At 42.4% G+C, this 22,554-nt stretch overlaps 1 protein-coding gene and 1 long non-coding RNA gene across 2 annotated transcripts; both read right to left on the reverse strand.

The window, feature by feature from the left end:
- Positions 1-151: 151 nt before the first annotated feature.
- LOC141426328 (uncharacterized) lies at positions 152-1,759 on the reverse strand. The gene is made up of 2 exons (XR_012451225.1): positions 1,082-1,759; positions 152-302 (listed from the first exon to the last, which is right to left on the reverse strand). It is a non-coding gene; the product is annotated as an uncharacterized lncRNA (long non-coding RNA).
- A 4,816-nt stretch (positions 1,760-6,575) lies between these two features.
- Cog4 (conserved oligomeric Golgi complex subunit 4) lies at positions 6,576-22,517 on the reverse strand. The gene is given in 16 exon segments (XM_074111589.1): positions 6,576-6,706; positions 7,674-7,861; positions 9,296-9,462; positions 10,922-11,180; positions 11,673-11,782; positions 12,014-12,216; positions 14,090-14,203; positions 15,915-16,042; positions 16,710-16,836; positions 16,838-16,902; positions 17,883-18,065; positions 19,614-19,734; positions 20,763-20,895; positions 21,383-21,485; positions 21,960-22,157; positions 22,340-22,517. Coding segments are annotated over 16 exon segments (2,229 nt in total). The 5' UTR covers positions 22,427-22,517; the 3' UTR covers positions 6,576-6,663.
- Between the last annotated feature and the right edge of the window lie 37 nt (positions 22,518-22,554).

Raw genomic sequence — 22,554 nt, forward strand, 5'->3', positions numbered from 1 at the left:
TTAGTAGGATCACTGATGTATTAAACTGTAGATCCACAGTCGCGCGCCCGAATATGTCCCAGCCAAATGAGCGCCACTTTGGTAAATGTGGCCTTCTTTTTTCTCAGTACGTACAGTTTAATACATCAGTGAGTAGGATGGAAAGAAACGCTCAGATAAAAGAAAGTTTATTTAATTTTCTAACACACCCTCACTTTTTTTAAAATGACATTACCTAAAGAAGACTAAGTAAGTGTCCCACTATTCGGCACCCATTTTCAATTTCTGTGGCTGTGGTTGGACCTGTAGACCACGTCGGTAATCTGTAATAAAACCAATAAAAGCATTTAAAACTTTTAGGTGCCATCCATACTTATCAGTTCTTTTATAGGACTCCTAATGGGTTCCGTACCCAAAGGGTAAAAACGGGACCATTTTACTAAGACTCCGCTGTTACCAGGCTGTATCTCATGAACCGCGATAGCTAGACAGTTGAAATTTTCACAGATTATGTATATCTATTGCCGCTATAACAACTAATATTAAAAACAGAATAAAATAAAAATTTAAGGGGGGCTCCCATACAACAAACATGTTAATAATAAATAATAATAAATATCATGGGACACTTGACACCAATTGACCTAGTCCCAAACTAAGCAAAGCTTGTACTATGGATACTAGGCAACGGATAAACATACTTATATAGATACATACATACTTAAATACATATTAAACATCCAAGACCCGAGAACAAATATTCGTGTTATTCACACAAATATCTGCCCCGGCCGGGAATCGAACCCGGGACCTCAAGCTTCGTAGTCAGGTTCTCTAACCACTTGGCCATCCGATCGAATCCCCGGTCTTGGGAATCCGGTCGGTCGGTTATTTTTAGCTCATTTCTAATGTTGTATAGATAATACGGTATACGGACCCCTTCGTGCGCGAGCCCAACTCACACTTGGCCAGTTTTTTTAAATATGACAAAAGAACTGTCCTTCCTTTATAGCGCACAAAATCTTTTGCTTTTATGGTATTACTAGGATGACACTATAAGCGGTGACCATACCTACCACTAATACAAAAAGTCGAGGCTTACCTTCTTATTATGCCGCCCATACCCCCCTCATGGCTGTGGAAGTTGCTCTAGCTATAACACTGCCAGCTTGCACGTTGCCGAAACACGCCATCGCCATAGCGGCGAGACTCCCAACTGCTATTCCAGTCACCGTAAAACCAAGTTTTGCCAATATCCACATTCCTTTACCAGTCCAGAGCACTAAGCCAGCAAGACAATTAACCAAACCCGCCGCACAACAGTTGCCCATTTTTATAGAATAAGAACTTAAAATTGTGGAATATTCACGAACCCATACAATGCAATTCTACTTCTAATACTGCAGCGAGTCTAAAATCGTGAGCTATATATAAGCGAAGCTATCTTGGTGGTTTCCCGAACCATAGACAAGACGACGTGAGTTCTTTTTTTTATAAAGGTTGCTGCTCATACGACAGTGAATAGCGTGAACAGCGCCATCTAGCGGCTTGTAACGCTACCATAATCGGAGTGGAATGACTCCTACCGATATTGTAGTAGCAATGGCTCCACAATGCCTCTAATTTACTCTTTGCAGATAATAAAAATATTGACTAGTGAGTAATTATTTTTGGCACTGTTTGAAATATCAATGTCAAGCGGACGGCCACTATTGGGGAAGTTTTGTATATGCGTCCGAGTTGAGAACTTGAGAAACTTCGATGACGCGATGTAGGATGTTGGTGTTTCTATATTTGCTCACTAGATGGTACTAGGAGTCGCTATTAGGTATTGTAGCGATCGGATGAAATGCTGCTTTTTCAAGAGAGATGTGCGAAGATGCGTTGAATGTGTTTGTCATGACATGAACCGATAGAAATGCTTCATTTAGTAACCTATCCCGATTTCCACTAAACAAAAAAGTTGAAGTAACCTATCCTCGCTCCGCTGAGCTGTTTCAACTAGAGCTGCTCTGAACGAGGATAGATAAATTAAGCGTTGCAATTTATTTATTTATTTATTTTAAGGAGAGCAAACAGAAGCAAGTGTATACAATATGCACTTATAAAATAGATACATTTTAAATTCACTTACTCCCTAACGAGCCCCCACTAAGAAATATGGTATAAGTGATTATGTAGACTTACACTATACCTACACTGTGATACATTCAAGAATTCTTGGAGATGATGAGATGAGGTGGGAAAGAGAAACGTGGATCTTGGGAAGTTTCTACTGGCTCTCCCTCGAAATAAAAATACAGCACTTCAGTACTCACTTTCACGACTATATTGTCCAATAAGAACGTTTCAGGCTTACAATGATGCAGTATATTAAATAGAATTAGGCTACACGAGACCGATACAAAAATATGTGTCTTCATCGGAGCAACCGGATAAGAGACAGAGTGACAGATAGTCCGATATAGATCAAGGGCAAGTGTCAAACTTCCAAATGACAGGTGTACCAACATCATCATCATTTGGCAGGTGGTAGGACCTTGTGCAAGGTCCGCCCGGATTGCTACCACCATCTTGCTCGCTAATCCTGCCGTGAAACAGCAGTGCTTGCACTGTTGTGTTTCGGCGTGGAGAGCAAGACAGCCGGTGAAATTACTGGCACTTGAGGTATCCCATCTTAGGCCTTTAGGTTGGCAACGCATCTGCAATCCCCCTGGTGTTGCGAGTGTCTATGGGCAGTGGTGATCTCTTACCATCAGGAGACCCACTTGCTCGTTTGCCATCCAGTCGAATAAAAAAGAAAAAAGAAAAAAGATCATGTGAGCATGCCTGCATTTAATGCATCATTCTCAACAGCAATTAGTTTATGAAAAACACATCCTCCCACATCTCTGGTTGAAAGTCTGCCTAATGCAAGTAGGTGTACTTAGAAAATGGTACCTACAATAATCTAAGATACAATAGTTTAATATCAACTGCTCGCCACCTCAGATAGTATCATCGAAATTAAATACTATTGTTTATTTACAATATATGAGTAAAGTAGAAAAGACAGTATTAGGAAATAAATATCCTACATTATACAAAAAAATCACTAAGCTTTTACCAAATTTGTAAAATAGGCTTGATGCTTCAAGTTCAATTTTAAAATCAATGTATAACATAAATTGAACTTCTTGACTAAATACTCAAGTTCAAACTTTGATTAACGTAAAAATGTAACATAGAACCCTGTAATAGTGGGCCAACGACTTGTCAAAGATGGTTACATTAATTTGGAACATTGAATGAGTATTTTTTTTTGTCTCAATTTATGGATAGATATTATATGTAGATTAAGGTTGTCAGTATACATTTCAGGGGAAATGTAGGGGGGGACATAAGTACTGCACATTTTGTCACGTTCTATGGCTACCTAATTACGGCATCCGCAGGGATACATCATTTTGTAAGATTAACTTGGATATACATCTCTTTGTAGTTGACTGTACCTATAGATGTGGTAGATAGCAGTGTTAAAATATAATTTGACGCACAGGAATAACTATTATGGTAGACCTTTAAAAATATACTGTGTAACCTAAATCCTGACCTGGTTTTACTGCATCTGTGAGTAAATTGCTTTTATCTACATGCATATCATAACTTCCATTATATGTTCAGAAACGACTATCAAATGGCCTTTATTAAGAAACCTGGTATCTGCGGGTGCATCTTAATGTTCACATTAAAGTACAGTGCATCTTAATGTTTACATTAAAGTATCGGTAATACTTTTTTTTAACAATGCATATCTGTACATATTGTAGAAAGCTTATGACCTGCATGTAGATAATAATTATTATTCAAAGTCAAAGTCAGTCAAAGTCAAAGTCAGTCAAAGTCAAAGTCAAAGTCGAAGTCGAAGTCAAAGTCAAAGTCAAAGTCAAGTCAAAGTCAAAGTCAAAATACAGGCCATATCTGAACATATTATAGAAAACTTATGATGTGCATGTAGATAAAGTTATATGTAGGTATGCGGCTTACATAATTAGGCATTAAAACACTCGTGTGATCTTATCCTTTTATTTTATTTAAAACAGAGATCTAGAGTAGGTACCTATAGGTAACTATCTAGAAAAGGAAATTGTTTATTAAGATAATAAAATTATAAAAAAACATATAAAAGAACATGGGTAAATATCACAAAATCAACTGGGTAGAGCCGCACCAGCAACGTCATCGAAGCCAAATAATTTGGCTAACAGCTGTTCGCGTGCAATTAGGGTCATGCGAGGTCACGCGCAGGTTCTCGCGTAGTGTCGAGTAGTAGGTACCAACCACGTTCCGGCGAGATCTTCGACTCTACAGCCAAATGGCGCCTGGAATGTTTAATTTAAGATGCTAAGCAGAGTGCAGAAGCGAAGTAAAGGTGCACGAAGAGAGATTGGAATTACGTGCTCAAACGCCACAAGTATAGGTTAGGTTAATTTATTTCAGTTTCAGTTTTATGACAGCAGCCACTGTATTTTATGAATTTTTAGACTATGAATGGGATAGATTAGTATGAGGTTAGATTAAGTAGAATTAGTTAGTCTATAGTAAGTTTCCAAGTAGAATAAGCACACGTATAGTTACTATAATAATAATATGATAATATGGCGTTTGTTGGGCAGTTATAAAGATAGAAAAGTAGGTTCTATAAAGAAGTTTTCGAGTAGGCAAAATAGGGTTTACGATAAACCTAGGACTTCGAACTATTTAAGTACAAGTATTGTATTTTAAGTAGAAAGTATTATCTAGTCTAGTATATCTCACTCCATAGAGAAAGTTGAGAGTAAGAGAGTTCAAGATGCTGGCATCAAGAGTAAGTAGGAGTAGGAAGCACACCGTTGCGGCAGCGGCGTGTAAAAGATAGAGACTTAGTAGGTACAAAAAGAAGCAGTTATGAAGACACGCCTTCAGTGCTAGTATATTTATAGTAAAACCAAAACTGGGCGTACTTCCCTTTAGAGCGCGACCAAAGAACAACACAGGCCTTCGTGTCACCACATAAACTGTAGCCAGCTTGTCCCGCGTTGATTTCACAGCAAGAAAAATCCAGTCGCTGCAGTCGCCGCCATTACGCCGAGGCACAGGATAAGAGCGCGCCCGCGCCGCGTGTTTATCTTGATGTCAATCCTTTCGCATCTTGATCGCGTCGAGGTCACCAAAATGTTTAGAGCACTTAGAATTATTTAATTTGCCCTAACTTCAGTTGAAAAGAGTTTATTTTTAAGAATATAGATTATTATTGAATTACTTGTGAATCGTCCATTGTCCGTCGTACGAGTGTGTGAGCCAAGATGGCGGCCGGACGTGCCCCACCTCGTCTCTATGCGCTGTCAAGTCCTAGGTGGTGTTGCCAGTGGCAACAGTTTGATTGTCGTTTATGAATAAGGGGGTTAGAGTTTGCGAAATGAAAAGTTGCGAAATGAAACAGGTTGCCAAACGTTACGTTGCGAAAAGACAGTACTCGTATCGGCTGTTATCTGTTTGAGGAATTTCAAGTAAGCTATCATATTCCAGTTATTGTTTTGTTTACACTGCGGGTATTCCCTTATTTATAGCGAAAGTGAGAAAAGATTTCCACGTCAGTGTTTATGACATTGACTCAAGACTGGTTTTTACTCGGCCAGTGTAAAAACTTTTGTCACCACATCTGTACTTACTTACATTAGTGATTTGTTTTGAAAGGTAAAACTTATCGAGTCATCAAGAATTTAGAAGGAATGATTTATTTGGTTCAATCACAATCAGTACCACCACCGTACAGTAATAATAAGACTAAAACTAACAGGAAAAAAAAGGCAAAACGGAACCCTTATAGTTTCGTCTGTCCGTCCGTATGTCACAGGCATTTTACTCGAAAACTACAAGATGTATATCAATGAAATTTGGAGTACAGATGACTTGTCAAAACTGCTATTTAGTTTTGTAGTTAAATTACAAAAATAAATATTTATAGGGCGGGCACTCCATACACATAACAGAAATTGAAAAAAAAATAAAAAAATTAACTCGCTTCAACGTGTGGCACATAGTTCGACAGCTCTTTTGAAAAGATAGTAAGGTTTCTCAAAAACTTTTTTGATTAAGTAAATATTTCCGGAAATAATCGCTCCCAAAGTAGCAAAAATTGTGCCCCCCCCCCCTCTATCTTGTAAACCGTTTGTCCAAAAAATATGGAAAGGTAACGCTTAATAAATACTTTCAACGAAAATTGGTTTCAACATGATCGGATATACCGTTTTTGAGTTATTGTCGAAAAACTGCGCTTCTCAACAAAAGGACGTAAGTGCCGTGAAGATACGCTCTTTTTCTGGTAATAGATTTTAAGACTGTAGTAAGTGTTTTAATTGTGTTATAACGCACATAATATTACTTGATTTTTTTCGTAATGGCTACGGAACCCTATCTTGGGCGTGTCCGACACGCTCTTGGCCGGTTTTTTATATTCGTCTACTCTATTGTGTGTGGTTTATGACGTTGAAGATTAGCCGTTGAAGAAAACAGTTTTTAGATTCAGGGATCCGTTTGCGAAATATTAAGCTTTATAAATGAAAATTTTAGATAAGTCTGAAATAAAATGTTTTTAATGCTTTTGAATACAATAAATGTTTATTCTTAGAATAAATATAATTTAAAACAATGGCGTGTCGCATACTAAATCCTCAAACGCTTTATATCTTCCATTTTGAAGTCCGTTCTGGAACAAAAAAGCAAAATTAATGAGGGTTCTGCGAAAGGGTATTTCGCGCTAGTATACAACGCACAGCATAGTGTGGGAAGTATATAAGCATTATATAAACCATGTAATAGTAGATTGATAACCAAGGGTGGAAAGTGATCCATTCCACGCGAGATATTTCAATAGTTCGAGGGGAAATGGGTAATTTCACCCGAGTTAGACACTCTTTTCATTTCGACTATGAGGAAAGTAAAATATTACAAAAAATGAGAATAAGAATAAATTTAATTTACTTATATCCAACCTCCAACGGTACTTTTTCGACATGGCCCCTTGCCACGGCCGACTATAAAAAAAAATCGAGTTGGTCACGATCAATGAGCTTATATACGAAACTGGAGGTTGAACGCCGAACGAAGAAGTTTGACCTTTATTATTTATTTATATCTTCCATCTCTTTCTTTCACATTTCACTAATGACTTCCATCTCTTTCTTACCCTAACTAAAGAAAGAGATGGAATATGTTCGTGACGTAATAAAGATACAATTTCTTGTTTCAAACGGATGTTCGGCGTTCAACCTTCAGTGTTGTAGGTACCTATATAAGCTCCTTAGTCACGACGTGCATCTACTCGTAGATGGCCATGCCAAAACGTGAAAAAAAGTGTCATTGACGTAACTCAATTATCTTCGAGGCTAATCGAAAAATTAAAAAAAAAAGTACTTTCCACCCTAGAGATGAAAACGCAATTTTCCACCCGGCTATCTACCCAAAATTAAACTTTCCAAACAGGAGAGATGAAAACTGTAATTAAAGTTAGTATTAAATCATAATTACGACGGGTTGGTTGTTTGGATTGCTCTCCAATCATCAAAATCTAACCAGTTTAAGATATTTTCAAGCAATATATAAGATATTTTCCCTCCATGTGGCATAGTCTTAGGACGCCCTGTGCGGGGCACAGTGCGGGGTGACGGCGTTACCTCCTGGCCAGTAGTTGTTGCTGTCGCGCGGGCGGCAGGCGCGCGTGCTGCACGGGGCGGCACTGTTCCCCCGCCAGCAGGGCCGCCGCCTGCGAGAGCCGCGCGCACCGCTCGCGCGCCCCCGCGGCGGCCGCGCCCGCCCACGCCGCCAGACGACGCGCGCGCCGCTCCACAACCATGCCGCTTTCCTGAACGGAATTTTATTTTATACTACACTTTAAAACTAAAATACGTCATAATGATATCGTCCGTAGGTTAGTGACGGGACCGCCCCGATGAGACGGGTCCACGCGCTTCACTGTCGCACTTACACGCGGTACGTAGCAACGGGCGCATCCACCCCGCCACACGAGGCAGTATAAAAGGCGGCATGCCGCCATAGCCGAAGCGTATGTGGAGGTTGAAGATGAACCACCGAACCTGACACCGGATTTGACACCAATGGGGCGAACCGACCCCAACGTCGACTACAACCCAGACCCAACTACATAGATTAATGGTCGGCGCCTAACTCGGCCAAAAGGGGCAAAAATCCCAAGCGGCATCCTCGCCCTCTGTTACATGGGTTGAGACGAACACTCGATCGAAGCGTTCAAGCAGTCCTATACTTCACAGGCTTACAGTGCGGTCCAAGTTCCGCGGATCACACTCTCGGCGACCGGAATATATGACTCTGTATCCCCTGCCTTACCCCTCCGCTCATTTTTGATCTAGATTAGTGCGGTTTAGTTCCATCCGAATCACATGCTATCTTGTCCTAGCTCAGCGAGGTTTGGTTTTCCCGAATCGTGCGATCAGTGACCATCTCCGGTTTAGTACGGTTTGCTTCTGGTTTGGCACAGTCGGATTTACCCCTTGTTGAGCACGGTTTGAAGTTACAATGCCTAGTTTGCGACTCCACCATCAGATCAACTCGATGGTATCAAATCAAATCATTTTATTTCCATTATACTAAGTATAATTGTTAAGTGACATACATAATTATACTGATCTAAGTTTACATACCATAAGCTTACATTACATAAGTATGTCAAAAAGTGATGCATATAATGCCACTCTATATCCTGATGAGATGAGTCTTTACGAACATTACAAAGATTGTACGTTAAATAGCATTTAAAATGCAATTATTGAGATTGAAAAAAAAAATTTTTTTTTTTACTTGTGGCCCTTTTGTATTTAAGCAACGAAATGTACTTTATAAATAACTATAAGAATGTTGAAATAATATGGACATAACAACAAGGCTGATGAGTGGTGACCCACGTTTAGGTCTTAAGTACTACATCTGTTAAAAACAGTTAGAACTAAGGAGGGTATGTCATCATTAAAGAGCGGATGATGGATACAATATGGTGACGAAAACATAACACGGTTAAGACTTATATTAAACTTCGATTAAGATTTTTTGTATAAATATGTATAGAAATTTGAGTGGTGGTGATAATGTTCCTAATAATGGTGAAGTATCACTTTACGAATATGAACCTCACTATAAAAAGAATGCACTGAAAATATGTAATATAGAAAAAAGACACGATTTTTTACTGCACCTATAAAATTATCTAACAAAGCTTCGTCTACCGGTTCGTAGTCGACAGTCGAGAACCTAGATAAAGTACCTGATCATAGTGGTGCTGCAGCATCCGATCCTCGGCCCGTGTGGCCAGGTCGGTGACCAGAGTGGCCAGCAGCTGCGCGCTGGACGCGGCCGAAAGGTGCGCGCGCGCCGCCTCCGCTAATGTGTCCAGTGCGGCCGGCAACGCGTCTGCGTCGTCCTCCATCGCGTCTGGAACGTACGCGATGATGAAGACCAGCGACCGTAAACGTTGACGATTTAATAGGTTATTGGTTACACAAGTTGACTATGAAGCTTAAAGTCTCGGGTTTGATTCGCGTCCGGGGTGGATATTTGTATGATGACGATAATGTAGATATAAGGCAATGACGATAATTTATAATAACCAGACAGTTGATGATAAGGGTGGGGCTGATGATAGGGCTCATTCAGGGACGGTGATGATGACACATGCATGTCACAAAAATAATGATGAAGACGAGGACCATGATGATGACGGAGTTTATGATAAAGATGACGACGAGAACGATGATGTTTAAAAAAACCGGCCAAGACCGTGTCAGACACGCCCAAGATAGGGTTCCGTAGCCATTACGAAAAAAATCAAGTAATATTATGTGCGTTATAACACAATTAAAACACACTACAGTCTTAAAATCTTTTACCAGAAAAAGAGCGTATCTTCACGGCACTTACGTCCTTTTGTTGAGAAGCGCAGTTTTTCGGCAATAACTCAAAAACGGTATATCCGAACATGTTGAAACCAATTTTCGTTGAAAGTATTTATTAAGCGTTACCTTGCCATATTTTTTGGACAAACGGTTTACAAGATAGAGGGGGGGGATACAATTTTTGCTACTTTGGGAGCGATTATTTCCGGAAATCTTCACTTAATCAAAAAAGTTTTTGAGAAACCTTACTATCTTTTCAAAAGAGCTGTCGAACTATGTGCCACACGTTGATGCGAGTTAAAAACTATTATACTACAATAGTTATTTATGTGGCTGGTGCATAATGAGAGGCATTAAAGTACGAGTGTGGTTTTATGAAACGAGCCGAAGGCGAGTTTCATAATAAGATCACACGAGTGTTTTAATGCCTAATTATGTATAGCCGCATACATAACTTTATCTACATGCATATCATAAGTTTTCTATAATATGTTCAGATATGGCCTGTATTTTGACTTTGACTTTGACTTGACTTTGACTTTGAATAATAATTATTATCTACATGCATGTCATAAGTTTTCTACAATATGTACAGATATGCATTGTTAAAAAAATTATTACCGATACTTTAATGTAAACATTAAGATGCACCTGCAGATACCAGGTTTCTTAATAAAGGCCATTTGATAGTCGTTTCTGAACATTATAATAGGGAAGTTATAATATGCATGTAGATAAATTATTGTACTACAAAACTAAATAGCGGCTTTGACAAGACATCTGTACTCCAAATTTCATTGATATACATATTGTAGTTTTCGAGTAAACTGCCTGTGACATACGGACGGACTGACAGACGGCTTGACGCAACTATAAGGGTTCCGTTTTTGCCATTTTGGCTCCGGAACCCAAACGACGAAAAGGGTGACGCTGATGACGGTGGTGGACAAAGACAACTAAAGTAATGATGATTGCAACGACGAGAGCGATCATCTCACCGGCGGCGTCCCCCGGCCCCGGGTCAGCGAGCGCCTGCGCCCAGGCCGCCACCTTATGCTTGAGCGCGGCGGCGACCCCCTGCAGCGCCAGGTCCCTTGCGGCGCGGAAGGCGGCGGCGGCGCCCGACAGGCTCGACGCGCACGACACCAGCTTGTCGCGGCCCGTGCTGCAGAGGAATAGGGGCTCCGCCAACGTGCACGCTTCGCTGGCTAGACGCATCGACCACTCGCCGCCGGCTTCTGCTTCGTTCAAGTGCGCCTGAGGGAATTGAGTCAGATGACACTTGAGCACGTAGCGAAATGAGGGCTATCGCGTATGAGTTCGCCGCTAGAGGCGCTAGTGTAGCGTGAGGTCTCCGAAATGTCAAATCTCACAGTTTTTGGGTGAGCTACGCGGGTTTATTTATAATTATAATAATATTGTGAATATTTTGCATTACCTGAAATTAATTATGGCAATTATGCGTTACGGGGCAATGAATGTCTGTGTTTTGAGACAGTTTTGTCTTTCGAAAACGTTTGTCCTCCCTTTTTTCCGAACAAAACGGGACTACGCAAGACTGTGGTTGCTCGATATTTTTATGGTACGGTTTTAAGTTTTATTAGTATGGACTTTCTGTAGTCGTCGTGGCATTTGATGTCAGTCTTTGTCTTTGATGAATTTTATCTATGTTTACATACTAACATAGATAAAAGGTATTTATTGTATTGGGTCGGGCGGCGGCGCGCGCAGCCATCATACAGTACTCACGATGTAGAGCTGCGCGGGCGCGTCCAGCGGGGCGGGGCGGGGGGCGGGGGGCGCGGGGGGCGGCCAGCGGCAGCGGGTCGGGCGGCGGCGCGCGCAGCCATCATACAGTACTCACGATGTAGAGCTGCGCGGGCGCGTCCAGCGGGGCGGGGCGGGGGCGGGGGGCGCGCGGGGGCGGCCAGCGGCAGCGGGTCGGGCGGCGGCGCGCGCAGCCATCATACAGTACTCACGATGTAGAGCTGCGCGGGCGCGTCCAGCGGGGCGGGGCGGGGGGGGGGGGCGCGCGGGGGCGGCCAGCGGCAGCGGGTCGGGCGGCGGCGCGCGCAGCCATCATACAGTACTCACGATGTAGAGCTGCGCGGGCGCGTCCAGCGGGGCGGGGCGGGGGGCGGGGGGCGCGCGGGGGGCGGCCAGCGGCAGCGGGTCGGGCGGCGGCGCGCGCAGCCAGCGGCGCAGCGCTCCCGCCGCGTCCCGTTCCATCAGCGCCGCCACCTCGTTAAGGACCGCGCACGCGCCGTCCACGCTGCCCGTTGATATGCTGCGTCTGAAACAGTATTTTGTTTTTACATAAAACTGACCGTGATTGACTTCTATCTCACCGGATCTCCTGTATCTCACTGGTTTAGTAACGGCCTATTCACTCTAGCCTTGGTTAGCCTTTCGTATGCTAAATGTAAAAAACCTGCGTTCTGCCTCCTTTATCTCAAATAATACGGATTAAGATAAAATACTAAAAGATAGCCTTAAATTTTGGTCGGAACCGGGACAAAGTATACGAAAGGTTAGTGCACTATCGCAATACGGGAAAAGCTGTCCGGTGAGTGTACATAATGAGCATTTCCGGCAACACCGGTAAGATAAACCGGGTCTATAGATATCGAAAATAATTCAAGAGCGAAAAAGGACTTTTACCCTGCAATTGGACACAAAATTAAGGTTAAATAAAAATAAAACATACAGAGACACACACATATACACACACGCACGCACTGTCACGAATTATCGTGAATTTATATTTTATTTCATAATATTTGGTATATCTTAAAAAACACAATGCAAATCATACACAAGTTTAGAAACTCTTTGACATTTTATTATTTGTCTGTGGTTACACCGAAGGCTCACTTTCAAACTTGAAGGCCAACAAAAAACACTTGCGCACGGCACGGTATCGTTCCCGAGACAAAGCAGTAAGTTTCTTTCTATAATTCACTTTTCTCAAACATGCTCGGAAATGTATGCGTTAATGTCACGAAATGGAGACATGAAGTTTCTCATTTATGGCTCCCTACCACCTCCCTACATAACTTCTTGGCCTAGGCCATGAAGTATGTATGAAAATCCATTATTGTCCGCTGCTCTAACTTTTTAATTTTGCTTTCTAACATTAAACTGACAAAGGAAAAATTACGAACAGCCAACCACCACTACTCTGTAAGCATTTGCGATACTGGGATGCGATGCGAAGCGATGCGAAGCGATACGATGCGAAGCGATGCGATGCGAAGCGATGCGAAGCGATGCGAAGCGATGCGAAGCGATGCGATGCGATGCGATGCGATGCGAAGCGATGCGAAGCGATGTGAAGCGATGCGAAGCGATGCGAAGCGATGCGAAGCGATACGATGCGAAGCGATGCGATGCGAAGCGATGCGAAGCGATACGATGCGAAGCGATGCGATGCGATGCGATGCGAAGCGATGCGAAGCGATGCGATGGATGGATGGATGGATGGATGGATGGATGGATGGATGGATGGATGGATGGATGGATGGATGGATGGATGGATGGATGAAATATTTCCTCACATTGTTTGAGAAAAGCACTATACAAGCCTCGGCCAGAACAGGGATTGCTGGATTCGTTTTATCTACCCCGAACTCGTCCATCAATCCCTTACTTCATGGCCTCTGCAGTAATGTACTATTATTTCATATGACTGATGCCATCCTGTTACATATGTGTCTGTGTTCATTATATTGCATGTAGGGTACAAATTGCATATACGACAAATCAGTTAAAAATGTTATCAGTGTATCAGTATGACGATCAAATCAGTGTTGAGGTAAGGGGTGACTGTAAGGGGAGGTTGGAGGTCACTCGCGGGGTACATACCCCTATTCAGAAACTACGCACTAATAATAAGTGGTAGTAACATGCAGTTATCAGCCAAGCAGATACGTATGCACTTAGGTGCAGGTACGTATATTCAGCATACTCAGATACTCGTAACCAAGTTCATCAAATAAGCTTAGTTTAACGACACGCACACACACACACGATCATACGAACTCACTCACTAACTGTATTTTTGTGTACATCTGTTATTAGCTTCCTGTTTAATATCTAAGTCCTATTATAATGTACTGTATTGTTGATGCCCCAAATAGATAAAATAGAATACAATAATAAAATACCTGATGACTTTTCTGGCGATGAAAAACACGTCGTCGACGAGACTCGAACCCGTAGCGCCGACCTGCGGCGCGGCCATCTTTAACGCCTTTCCAACGCTCTCCTCGAGGAAGAATCTAAAATGGAAGGATATGAAAGCACCATTCCAACATAATAACCTAACCAACAAAAGTTGGAAAACTCCCGACTTCGTCACTTCAAATGTCAATATCTCAAAAACGGCTGAACCGATTTTGATAAAACATGGCTAGAATCATCGCTAGAAAACCTGCTTTCAATTAAAAAAAAACGCATTCAAATCGGTCCACCCGTTTAAGAGCTACGGTGCCACAGACAGACAGACATAGCGGTCAAACTTGTAACAACATGTGTCGGGGGTTAAAAATGTTCCAAGTCATACTTTCCCTCATCCATTCATCCATATAAGTTAGGAGGATTCACGTGCCAGTAATTTCACCGGCTGCCGGCATTTTGCAGGTGGTAGGACCTTGTGCAAGGTCCGCCCGGATTGCTACCACCATCTTGCTCGCTAATCACTGTTGTGTTTCGGCGTGGAGAGTAAGACAGCCGGTGAAATTACTGGCACGTGAGGTATACTTAGCGTGAGCGAGCGGGATGGTACAGTCACCAGTACCAATATCTGACACAACAAGCGTGCACAAATATCTGATACGGTTCTATTTCTAGGGTCGGAAAGACGTGTCAGATATTTTTGCACGCTCCGCTGTGGCAGATATTAATGCTGGTGACTGTATGACATGAACTTTGATTTTAGACTTTCGAAGTAGGCCCTTAGACCCATATCATCCCGTGGGCATCATAAAAGGTGTCAAAGTCCAATAATAAAGAATGTTTTCATAGTGTCTAATCTCGTTCCTGATGTTTTGTCAATCGTCCAACTCGAAGGAATGCAGTACCCTTCACTTCATCAACTCGTGATCATGGCTTCTGCCGCCGGCCCTGCAGGGCTACTACGAAACTCGAAGTTAGATAGATAGAATCTTTATTCAAAACAGCATACAAAGCTCAAAGTACAATAGAAAATATACAATAATACCTTTTAACTTAAAACTAGCATCAAAATAAAGTTCACTTATTATTGTTTAAATTGATAAATTGAGAGCCCTGCGACGATGTCAAGAATAGGCTGACTCAGCATATACTACAGTAACCTGCAGTGCTGATATTCTGTCAGAAACCCATGGTGTTTGCTGTACAAGGCAATCAGTCTGTGCCTCTTTAATTATTCCATATGAAGGATTTACTTCTAAAAAAGGGACAAACAATCGTCATCAAAGTTCGTATCGTACCGTCCCTCTCGCTCTCGTATTAAATAGTATAAGTGTCAGAGGGACCGCACGACACGAACTTCGAGTTTCGTAGTAACCCTGCTGGGGTAGAGCGAGAGGAGAGGTCGCTCTAGGCCCCAGAGCAAGGGGCACCATTATCCGTTTCCAGTGCAAAATAAAATTATGATGGCACCTTTTGACAGGCGCGGTAGCTGTGTAAAGCTTGTCCCAGAAAAAAATGACGCAAATATAGTATTTTTATTTAAATATATAGTTTTATTTTTGGGTAAGTTTATAATATGCAGCAGCCTAAATTTTGACATGAATATCAAAAGTTTTTGGTTGAAAAATGATACACTCTATATATCTTTTCCTTTCTAGTTTAGGTTAGCTTGAAAAGATCCCTTTTAGGGATAAGTTCGCCTTTGTACACTTTTGGTTTTGTTTTCTTTTTATATTATTTTGTGTTTCATGTACAATAAAGTATTTACATACATACATGCGAATCGTCCAAAGTACCAGATGTAGTTCAACCAACCTCTCCAGAGTGAGATAGTGTCCCAGCAGGTCCTGCGCAGTCCGCATCAGATCGCAATCAGCTATGATCTTCTCGACGGCCGCTATACATGACTTTTTCGTCGCCTCGTCTAAGGTGGCCGCGTCAGCCTGTCATACATATGCATTACATCAATAGAAAGAGAGAAAGAAAGAGAGAAAACATTGTTTCGTGACATGGTAAGAATGGATAAGAAGAATAAAAAAATAAAATAAATAGTACATTGTGTCTTAAGGGCGGTAAATAAGGAATTACGAACGAGAGTCTATTAGAAGCCCGAAGTCGAAGACTGAGGGCTTTAAGGAGTCGATGTTCGTAATTCTAGTACCGCCCCATGCGACATACAATGTTTTTCATCACATTTGCGAGTTTTTTTTTTCAAAAATTGCCGATACCGCTGACTGCGCTTTATATGTATTGTGATAAATTAACTATGTTAGAGCTATTTTACAATAACACCTGCGATAGTATGTAAACTTTTTGCAAAAAATACTCGTATTATCTACTTTTTAATTACATTGTATATATGTTATCATTTCAAATGTTATAGGAAGTACCTAAGCGCTCGGTTGTTTAATGCCATAAACGCTGCGTTTGACGAACATCAATTTACATCAGATAATCCAAGTACCAAACATTGTCGTGGTGGCCTAGTGGTTTGACCTATGGCCTCTCAAGCAGAGGATCGCGGGTTCAAACCCCGGCTCGCACCTCTGAGTTTTGGAAGGAAATTTTGTACGACAGCGGACGTTTTCAGCTGATGACGTGTGAGCGTACCTCGGCCCGTCGCCGCAGGAAGGTGAAGTAGAGTTGTATGGTAGAGTGCGCCAGAGCCAACTCGGCCAGCGCGGGCTCGGCCTGCAGCGCCGAGCGCCGCGCCGCCCCCCGCCGCCCCCGGCCCCGCCCCCGCCCCCGCCCCCAGCCGCGCCGCCGACAGCTCCAAGTACACCCGCCGCGCGCCAGAGCAGATCTACACAGATAAGACAATAGCGATACCTATTAAAAAAAACAGTCGCGTACGAGTCGGTTGTCAAATGTCGCCGTACATATACGTACAGTCAAGTGTAAAAATATGAACTTATTCAACGTTTCAGAAATAAGTACCATCAGCCAAATAAGTGGTCTATCAGTTTTTAAACAAGTTCCTATCAAATGAATATGTCGCTAAAGTCGAACTTTCCAGTTGACATACACGTCTTTTGGCATTATTGTTTTATGACATGCAAACGATTATCAACTTTAGGGTGGTAGACCACATATTTGGCTGATTGTACCACAGACTCTTATTCCGACGAAATAAGGCCGTAGTAACATATTTTTGAGTGGTTCGAATAGATTATTTTTGCACTTGAGTGTACGTACGTGTCATTGTACAGCGACATTTGACAACTGACAGCTGTCAATACGACCTCTTTTTTTTAAAATCAAACAGACCAAGGCACAAAACCCATTAATCTCAAGAAACTTGTGGTTTGCCGAAATAAAGTATCAATATTTTTACAAAAGAACGGCAAGTGAAAAAGAACTATCTTGAGGAGTTCATCATCCCAGCCTTTATACGTCCCACTGCTGGGCACAGGCCTCCTCTCAGAACAAGAGGGCTTGAACTATAGTTCCCACGCGGGCCCAGTGCGGATTGGGAACTCCACACGCACCATTGAATCGCTTCGCAGGTTTGTGCAGGTTTCCTCGCGATGTTTTCCTTCACCGTAAAGCTCGTGGTAAATTTGAAATGTAATTCCGCACATGAATTTCGAAAAACTCAGAGGTGCGAGCCGGGGTTCGAACCCACGACCCTCTGCTTGAGAGGCGATAGGTCGAACCACTAGGCCACCACGGCTTCCCTTCTTGAGAGGAGTTAGCTACATTATAAGTCTACTATCTATAAAAAATATAATTATGGACCATCCCAGAAAACTTAAAGTACCCAAAGTACTAATACAAACTTACCACAGGCTGTAACACGGCGAGCGCGCGCGGCAACTTCCCCGGCGCGCGTTGCGCAGCTAGCCGTCTCGCTCGCTCCACGCACAACCCGCCCGCCTCGAGCACGCGAGTGAACGCGTCCGCGAATACGGCCGCTTCCGAGTTCGGCTCACTCACTACGCATGCGCGGCGGATCGTATAATCTGCCTGGAATATGAGTAACGTGACATAATTACGTCGAAGTCAGAGTCAATACATTTTGATTGAATTTGAATTGTAACAAGCTATAAACGTCGAGTTTTTTTATGGAACAGGGGGGAAAACGAGTAAACGGATCGCCTGGTGGTAAGCGATTACCGTCGCCCATGGACACCTGCAAAACCTGGTCGTAAGGACCAAGGGCCTTCTGGTCCGGAGACACAAGTACGTTGCGTGCCTTAACTACAAGGCAGGAGGAGGATTACTCATAGGCAGTAACCGGTTCAGAAAATACCTCTGTAGAGAAGAGACCGGCAAGAAACTCAACGAGGTATATTTCTTCAAAACAAATGTAGAATGTTATTTAATAAGATAGGTACTCGTACATCCAAAATATAAATAAAATAAATAATAAATATCACGGGACAATTCACACCAACTGACCTAGTCCCAAAGTAAGCTTAGCAAAGCTTGTGTTATGGGTACTAAGCAACGGATAAATATAATTATATAGATAGATACATACTTAAATACATATTAAACACCCAAGAACCGAGAACAAACATACGTATTTTCATACAAATATCTGCACCGACACGGGAATCGAACCCGGGACCTCAAGCTTCGTAGTCAGGTTCTCTAACCACTAGGCCATCTGGTTGTCAAATAAAATAAAAAATAAAATAATATTTATCACGGTTGATTGGTAACAATATTAGAACCCAAATATCGCTAACTCGGATCGGAATTTCAAAATATCCATGGCCATGTGGACTTTTTTATATCTGTGTACAGTCACCAGCATTAATATCTGCCACAGCGGAGCGTGCAAAAATATCTGACACGTCCTTCCGGCCCTAGAAATAGAGTCGTGTCAGATATTTATGCACGCTTGTGTCAGATATTGGTGCTGGTGACTGTACACTCGAACCAACTGTATTGTGACCCACTGTGGAACCTTTTCACAGAAAAAGTCATAGTGACATCGCATTGCTTGAAAGAAAAGAGAATTTACTATGACGCTTACTGTGACTGTACTTTTTTTTTATGGCTTTCACTCTTGCCGTTTTAGCCAATGTACTTACCTTGATGATGATGATGATGAATTCCTGTAGTCCCTCAGCAGGGACATAGGGCTCGCAGTAGGGACTTCCATGCGTCACGGTCCTGTGCTGTGGCTTCTAGGTCTCGCCACTGGTACCCAATTAGGGAGATCTCCTTCTCAACCGACCGTCTCCAGGTGATTCGGGGTCGGCCTGGCCTCCTACTACCAGCAGCTTGCCACTCCAGCGCTTGCTTGGCGAGATGAGCATCGGTTCTCCGCAACACGTGTCCGATCCAGCGCCACTTCCTCAATAGGATCTCCTTATCAATTGCCTTCTGGCTCGTCAACTCCCACAGTCTAGTGTTTGTTGTACTTACCTTACATTGTAAAAAAAAAATCACCAAGCTGTAGTACCCCCGATTAACACAACTAACTTTTAATCCCGGGAAACTTAAAGTTCCAGTGGAACATCGAATAATCACGGGCAACAACTAGAGTAAATAGGTACCTACCTTATTGGCTAGATATTTGGCCAGAAGGTCAACGCCCTCGTCCGCGCGTCCGATCTGCGGGAACAGCTTGAACAGCCGCTCGACGGCCGCCTCGTCGTCCTTGCGAGCGGCCTCCTCGAACCTGAGACCATGTCATCATCATCATCATCCCAGCCTATATACGTCCCACTGCCGGGCACAGGCCTCCTCTCAGAACAAGAGGGCTTGGGCCATAGTTCCCACGCGGGCCCATTGCGGATTGGGAACTTCACACACACCATTGAATTGCTTCGCAGGTTCGTGCAGGTTTCCTCACGATGTTTTCCTTCACCGCAAAGCTCGTGGGAATTTCGAAAAACTCAAGAGGTGCGAGCCATGACCATGTGAGACCATGTATCATTCATTATACCCAAGATCGAGCTATATCTGAACGAAATTTTATTAGCAGTTTTACTTTACCCCCTGTTTCATCCATTCCATCCATTGATTAAAATGATTTCACGGATAAATCTGATGCTGTCTCTGTTTTTTTGGTTCGAATAGATGGAGACAGCATCACATTTATCCGTCAAATAAAATTAACCAATGGGTGGTTAAACAGCCCCTTAGTGTGAAAGAGTAATAAGCACAAACACACGGACAAGCCATCGCATGTGCGTTAATTATCGCTGACCATAAAAAAATTAATAAGAATAGCCATCAAATAAAGTTATGGTTCAGTTTAGGCCGAAACCAGAACACATACGGTATACGGTTTCGGTTGCGTGTTTAGTTCAAACAAAAATGGTAACTATAATAATTATCAACATGCAACAACTGACTTAAGAGGCATAGTCATACTGGTGCACTTAATCCTCGAAAAGAAAAGTTCTTGTTAGAAATTTCATTTTTGATACAACCTTTTTTGCTGACCGTACTTTTTGTTCACTGTACTTGCATTGTCATCCAAACTACACTTCCGTACCAAATTTCAGGTTGCTGCCATTAACTGTTGAGGAGTTCCGTCCTGCGGAGACGATCCTGGCCGGACTATCAGCATGTCACTGTCAGATTATTGTATTTTGACCAGATTTATATAGGTATGCCAAATTTCAAGTCAATCCGACCACAGGAAGTGGGTCAAATAATAATCGGGGCAAGCTAAAGCTAAAGCTTGTAAAAACAACTGACTTGCGCACGAGGTGGTCTCTCAACGTGTTGGCGGCGGCGGTCATGGCATCGCGCGGGTCGGGCGCGCCGCGCGCACGCGCCGCCGCCACCGAGCCCGGGTCCATGCTCAGGAAGCGCGCCACGTGCGTCGCACCTGCCAACACGCGAGAGTGATAGTCACATGGCCTAGATTCTCCCGGAATTTATAAAATGTCCAGATAATGCAAGAATTCCAGGAAGTTGGTACTTTTTTGTTTTATAGAAACCGCAATCAACAATCGCGAAATTATGATTGGTTTTTTGGAGTCTTTTTGTATTTTATTATTTCAACTCCAAATTTGTTACTTTTACGGGTATCCCGTGAAACCATATCGAAAATACAAACTGAGACATGGATGCACAGAAAAACCAGAAAAAGAGACCAGCGCTGGGAATCGAACCCAGGTCCTCAGCAATCCGTGCTGCGTGCTATAACCAAAATCCCAAATTCGCCAAATTTTCGAAGTGCGTATGATTGCGTGATTATTTCCGGTGATACAGGACTACGAAAGGGGCAAATGTTTTGATGATACACAATATGATTTGACGAGACGCTAAGGTAAACCAACCAAGTCACATATAACATGAACCATTGAAGTTACCTGTCTCGTAATCATGCGCCTTGATGGCCGCCTCAACTCCTGCACTGCAGAGCTGCAGATCTATCAGGTCATGGACCCTCCGTTGACACTCTGCCACTCGTGACTGGAACCAAAATTAGTAAAAGAGTGAGAGCCTGTATTCCCACTCTCTTATAAGCTCCAAATGTATGTGATGCCATCCTTGTTTTAGAAGACTAAAACAATAGCAACAAAAACAACAGATTATCACGAGTGACTAAAACAGAGTGGCAAATATAAAAATCAAGAACTTATGAAAAACCAGGGTTAAAATCCTTGATTCCTTTTCAACATTTTATTGTCACATTTAAACTTTGATAAACAAAAAATAGGAAAAGGTAGGTTTGCCTATTTACATGTATTTTAACAGTGATTGTCAATTGCGTTTCTTTAATCAACAAATAGAGCCTCATTATGAACAAAAATTGTGTCAAGATTGTGTTAATACTATACTTCCTGTCTTGTAAGCCTAGCCCCATGGTAAATCTTTATTTTTGTGAATGGAATCTATGTAGTTGTTCCATATTTAAAAAAGATTATAGATAATAAACATTCTTACTCTTGCCAAATCTAGCTGTCGCACTTTAGCGCTGACGTCTCTTGCCAGCATAGCTGTTCTATCCACCATGTCAGCAGCCACTTGCGTGTCTCCCTTCACCTCTCCCAGCTTGCCGTACGCCTGGCTTGCCGTTCGAAGACGTCCTTCTAAAGTACACGCCTTTGACATCACTGTTGCGAGAGCCTCGTCTACTTCAGTCTGAAATGAAATTAAAAAAGAAAACTTTTTTGAAAAATAAAGGGGTCCCCGCAATATGCAGTAAAGTATGCTGTATAGTGTCTATTGCAGTGCATAGGCTTTTAAAACAATGTTTTCAAGAGAAGAGACGTAAAGCAGTTATCATATCACAGGATAATGTAGCCGGAATCGAGTGTACTTACTTCTTCTTGTTCTATTTCACTGAGAGCCTTCTTTAGGCCCTCTTCGGTAGAGACGTCATACTTCTCCAAAAGAAGAGTTAGCGACATTATAGTTATTTTATTGGTAAGGACTACGGTAAATATTATTTTGTTGACGACACGAAGCCAAATTTTGCTTTGCCTGCACACACTATGTACACTTCTGACACTGACATTGACAGTTTCATTTGGCAGAT

Source organism: Choristoneura fumiferana, chromosome 3 (assembly GCF_025370935.1).
Source record: "Choristoneura fumiferana chromosome 3, NRCan_CFum_1, whole genome shotgun sequence".
Classification (NCBI taxonomy): Eukaryota; Metazoa; Arthropoda; class Insecta; order Lepidoptera; family Tortricidae; genus Choristoneura; species Choristoneura fumiferana.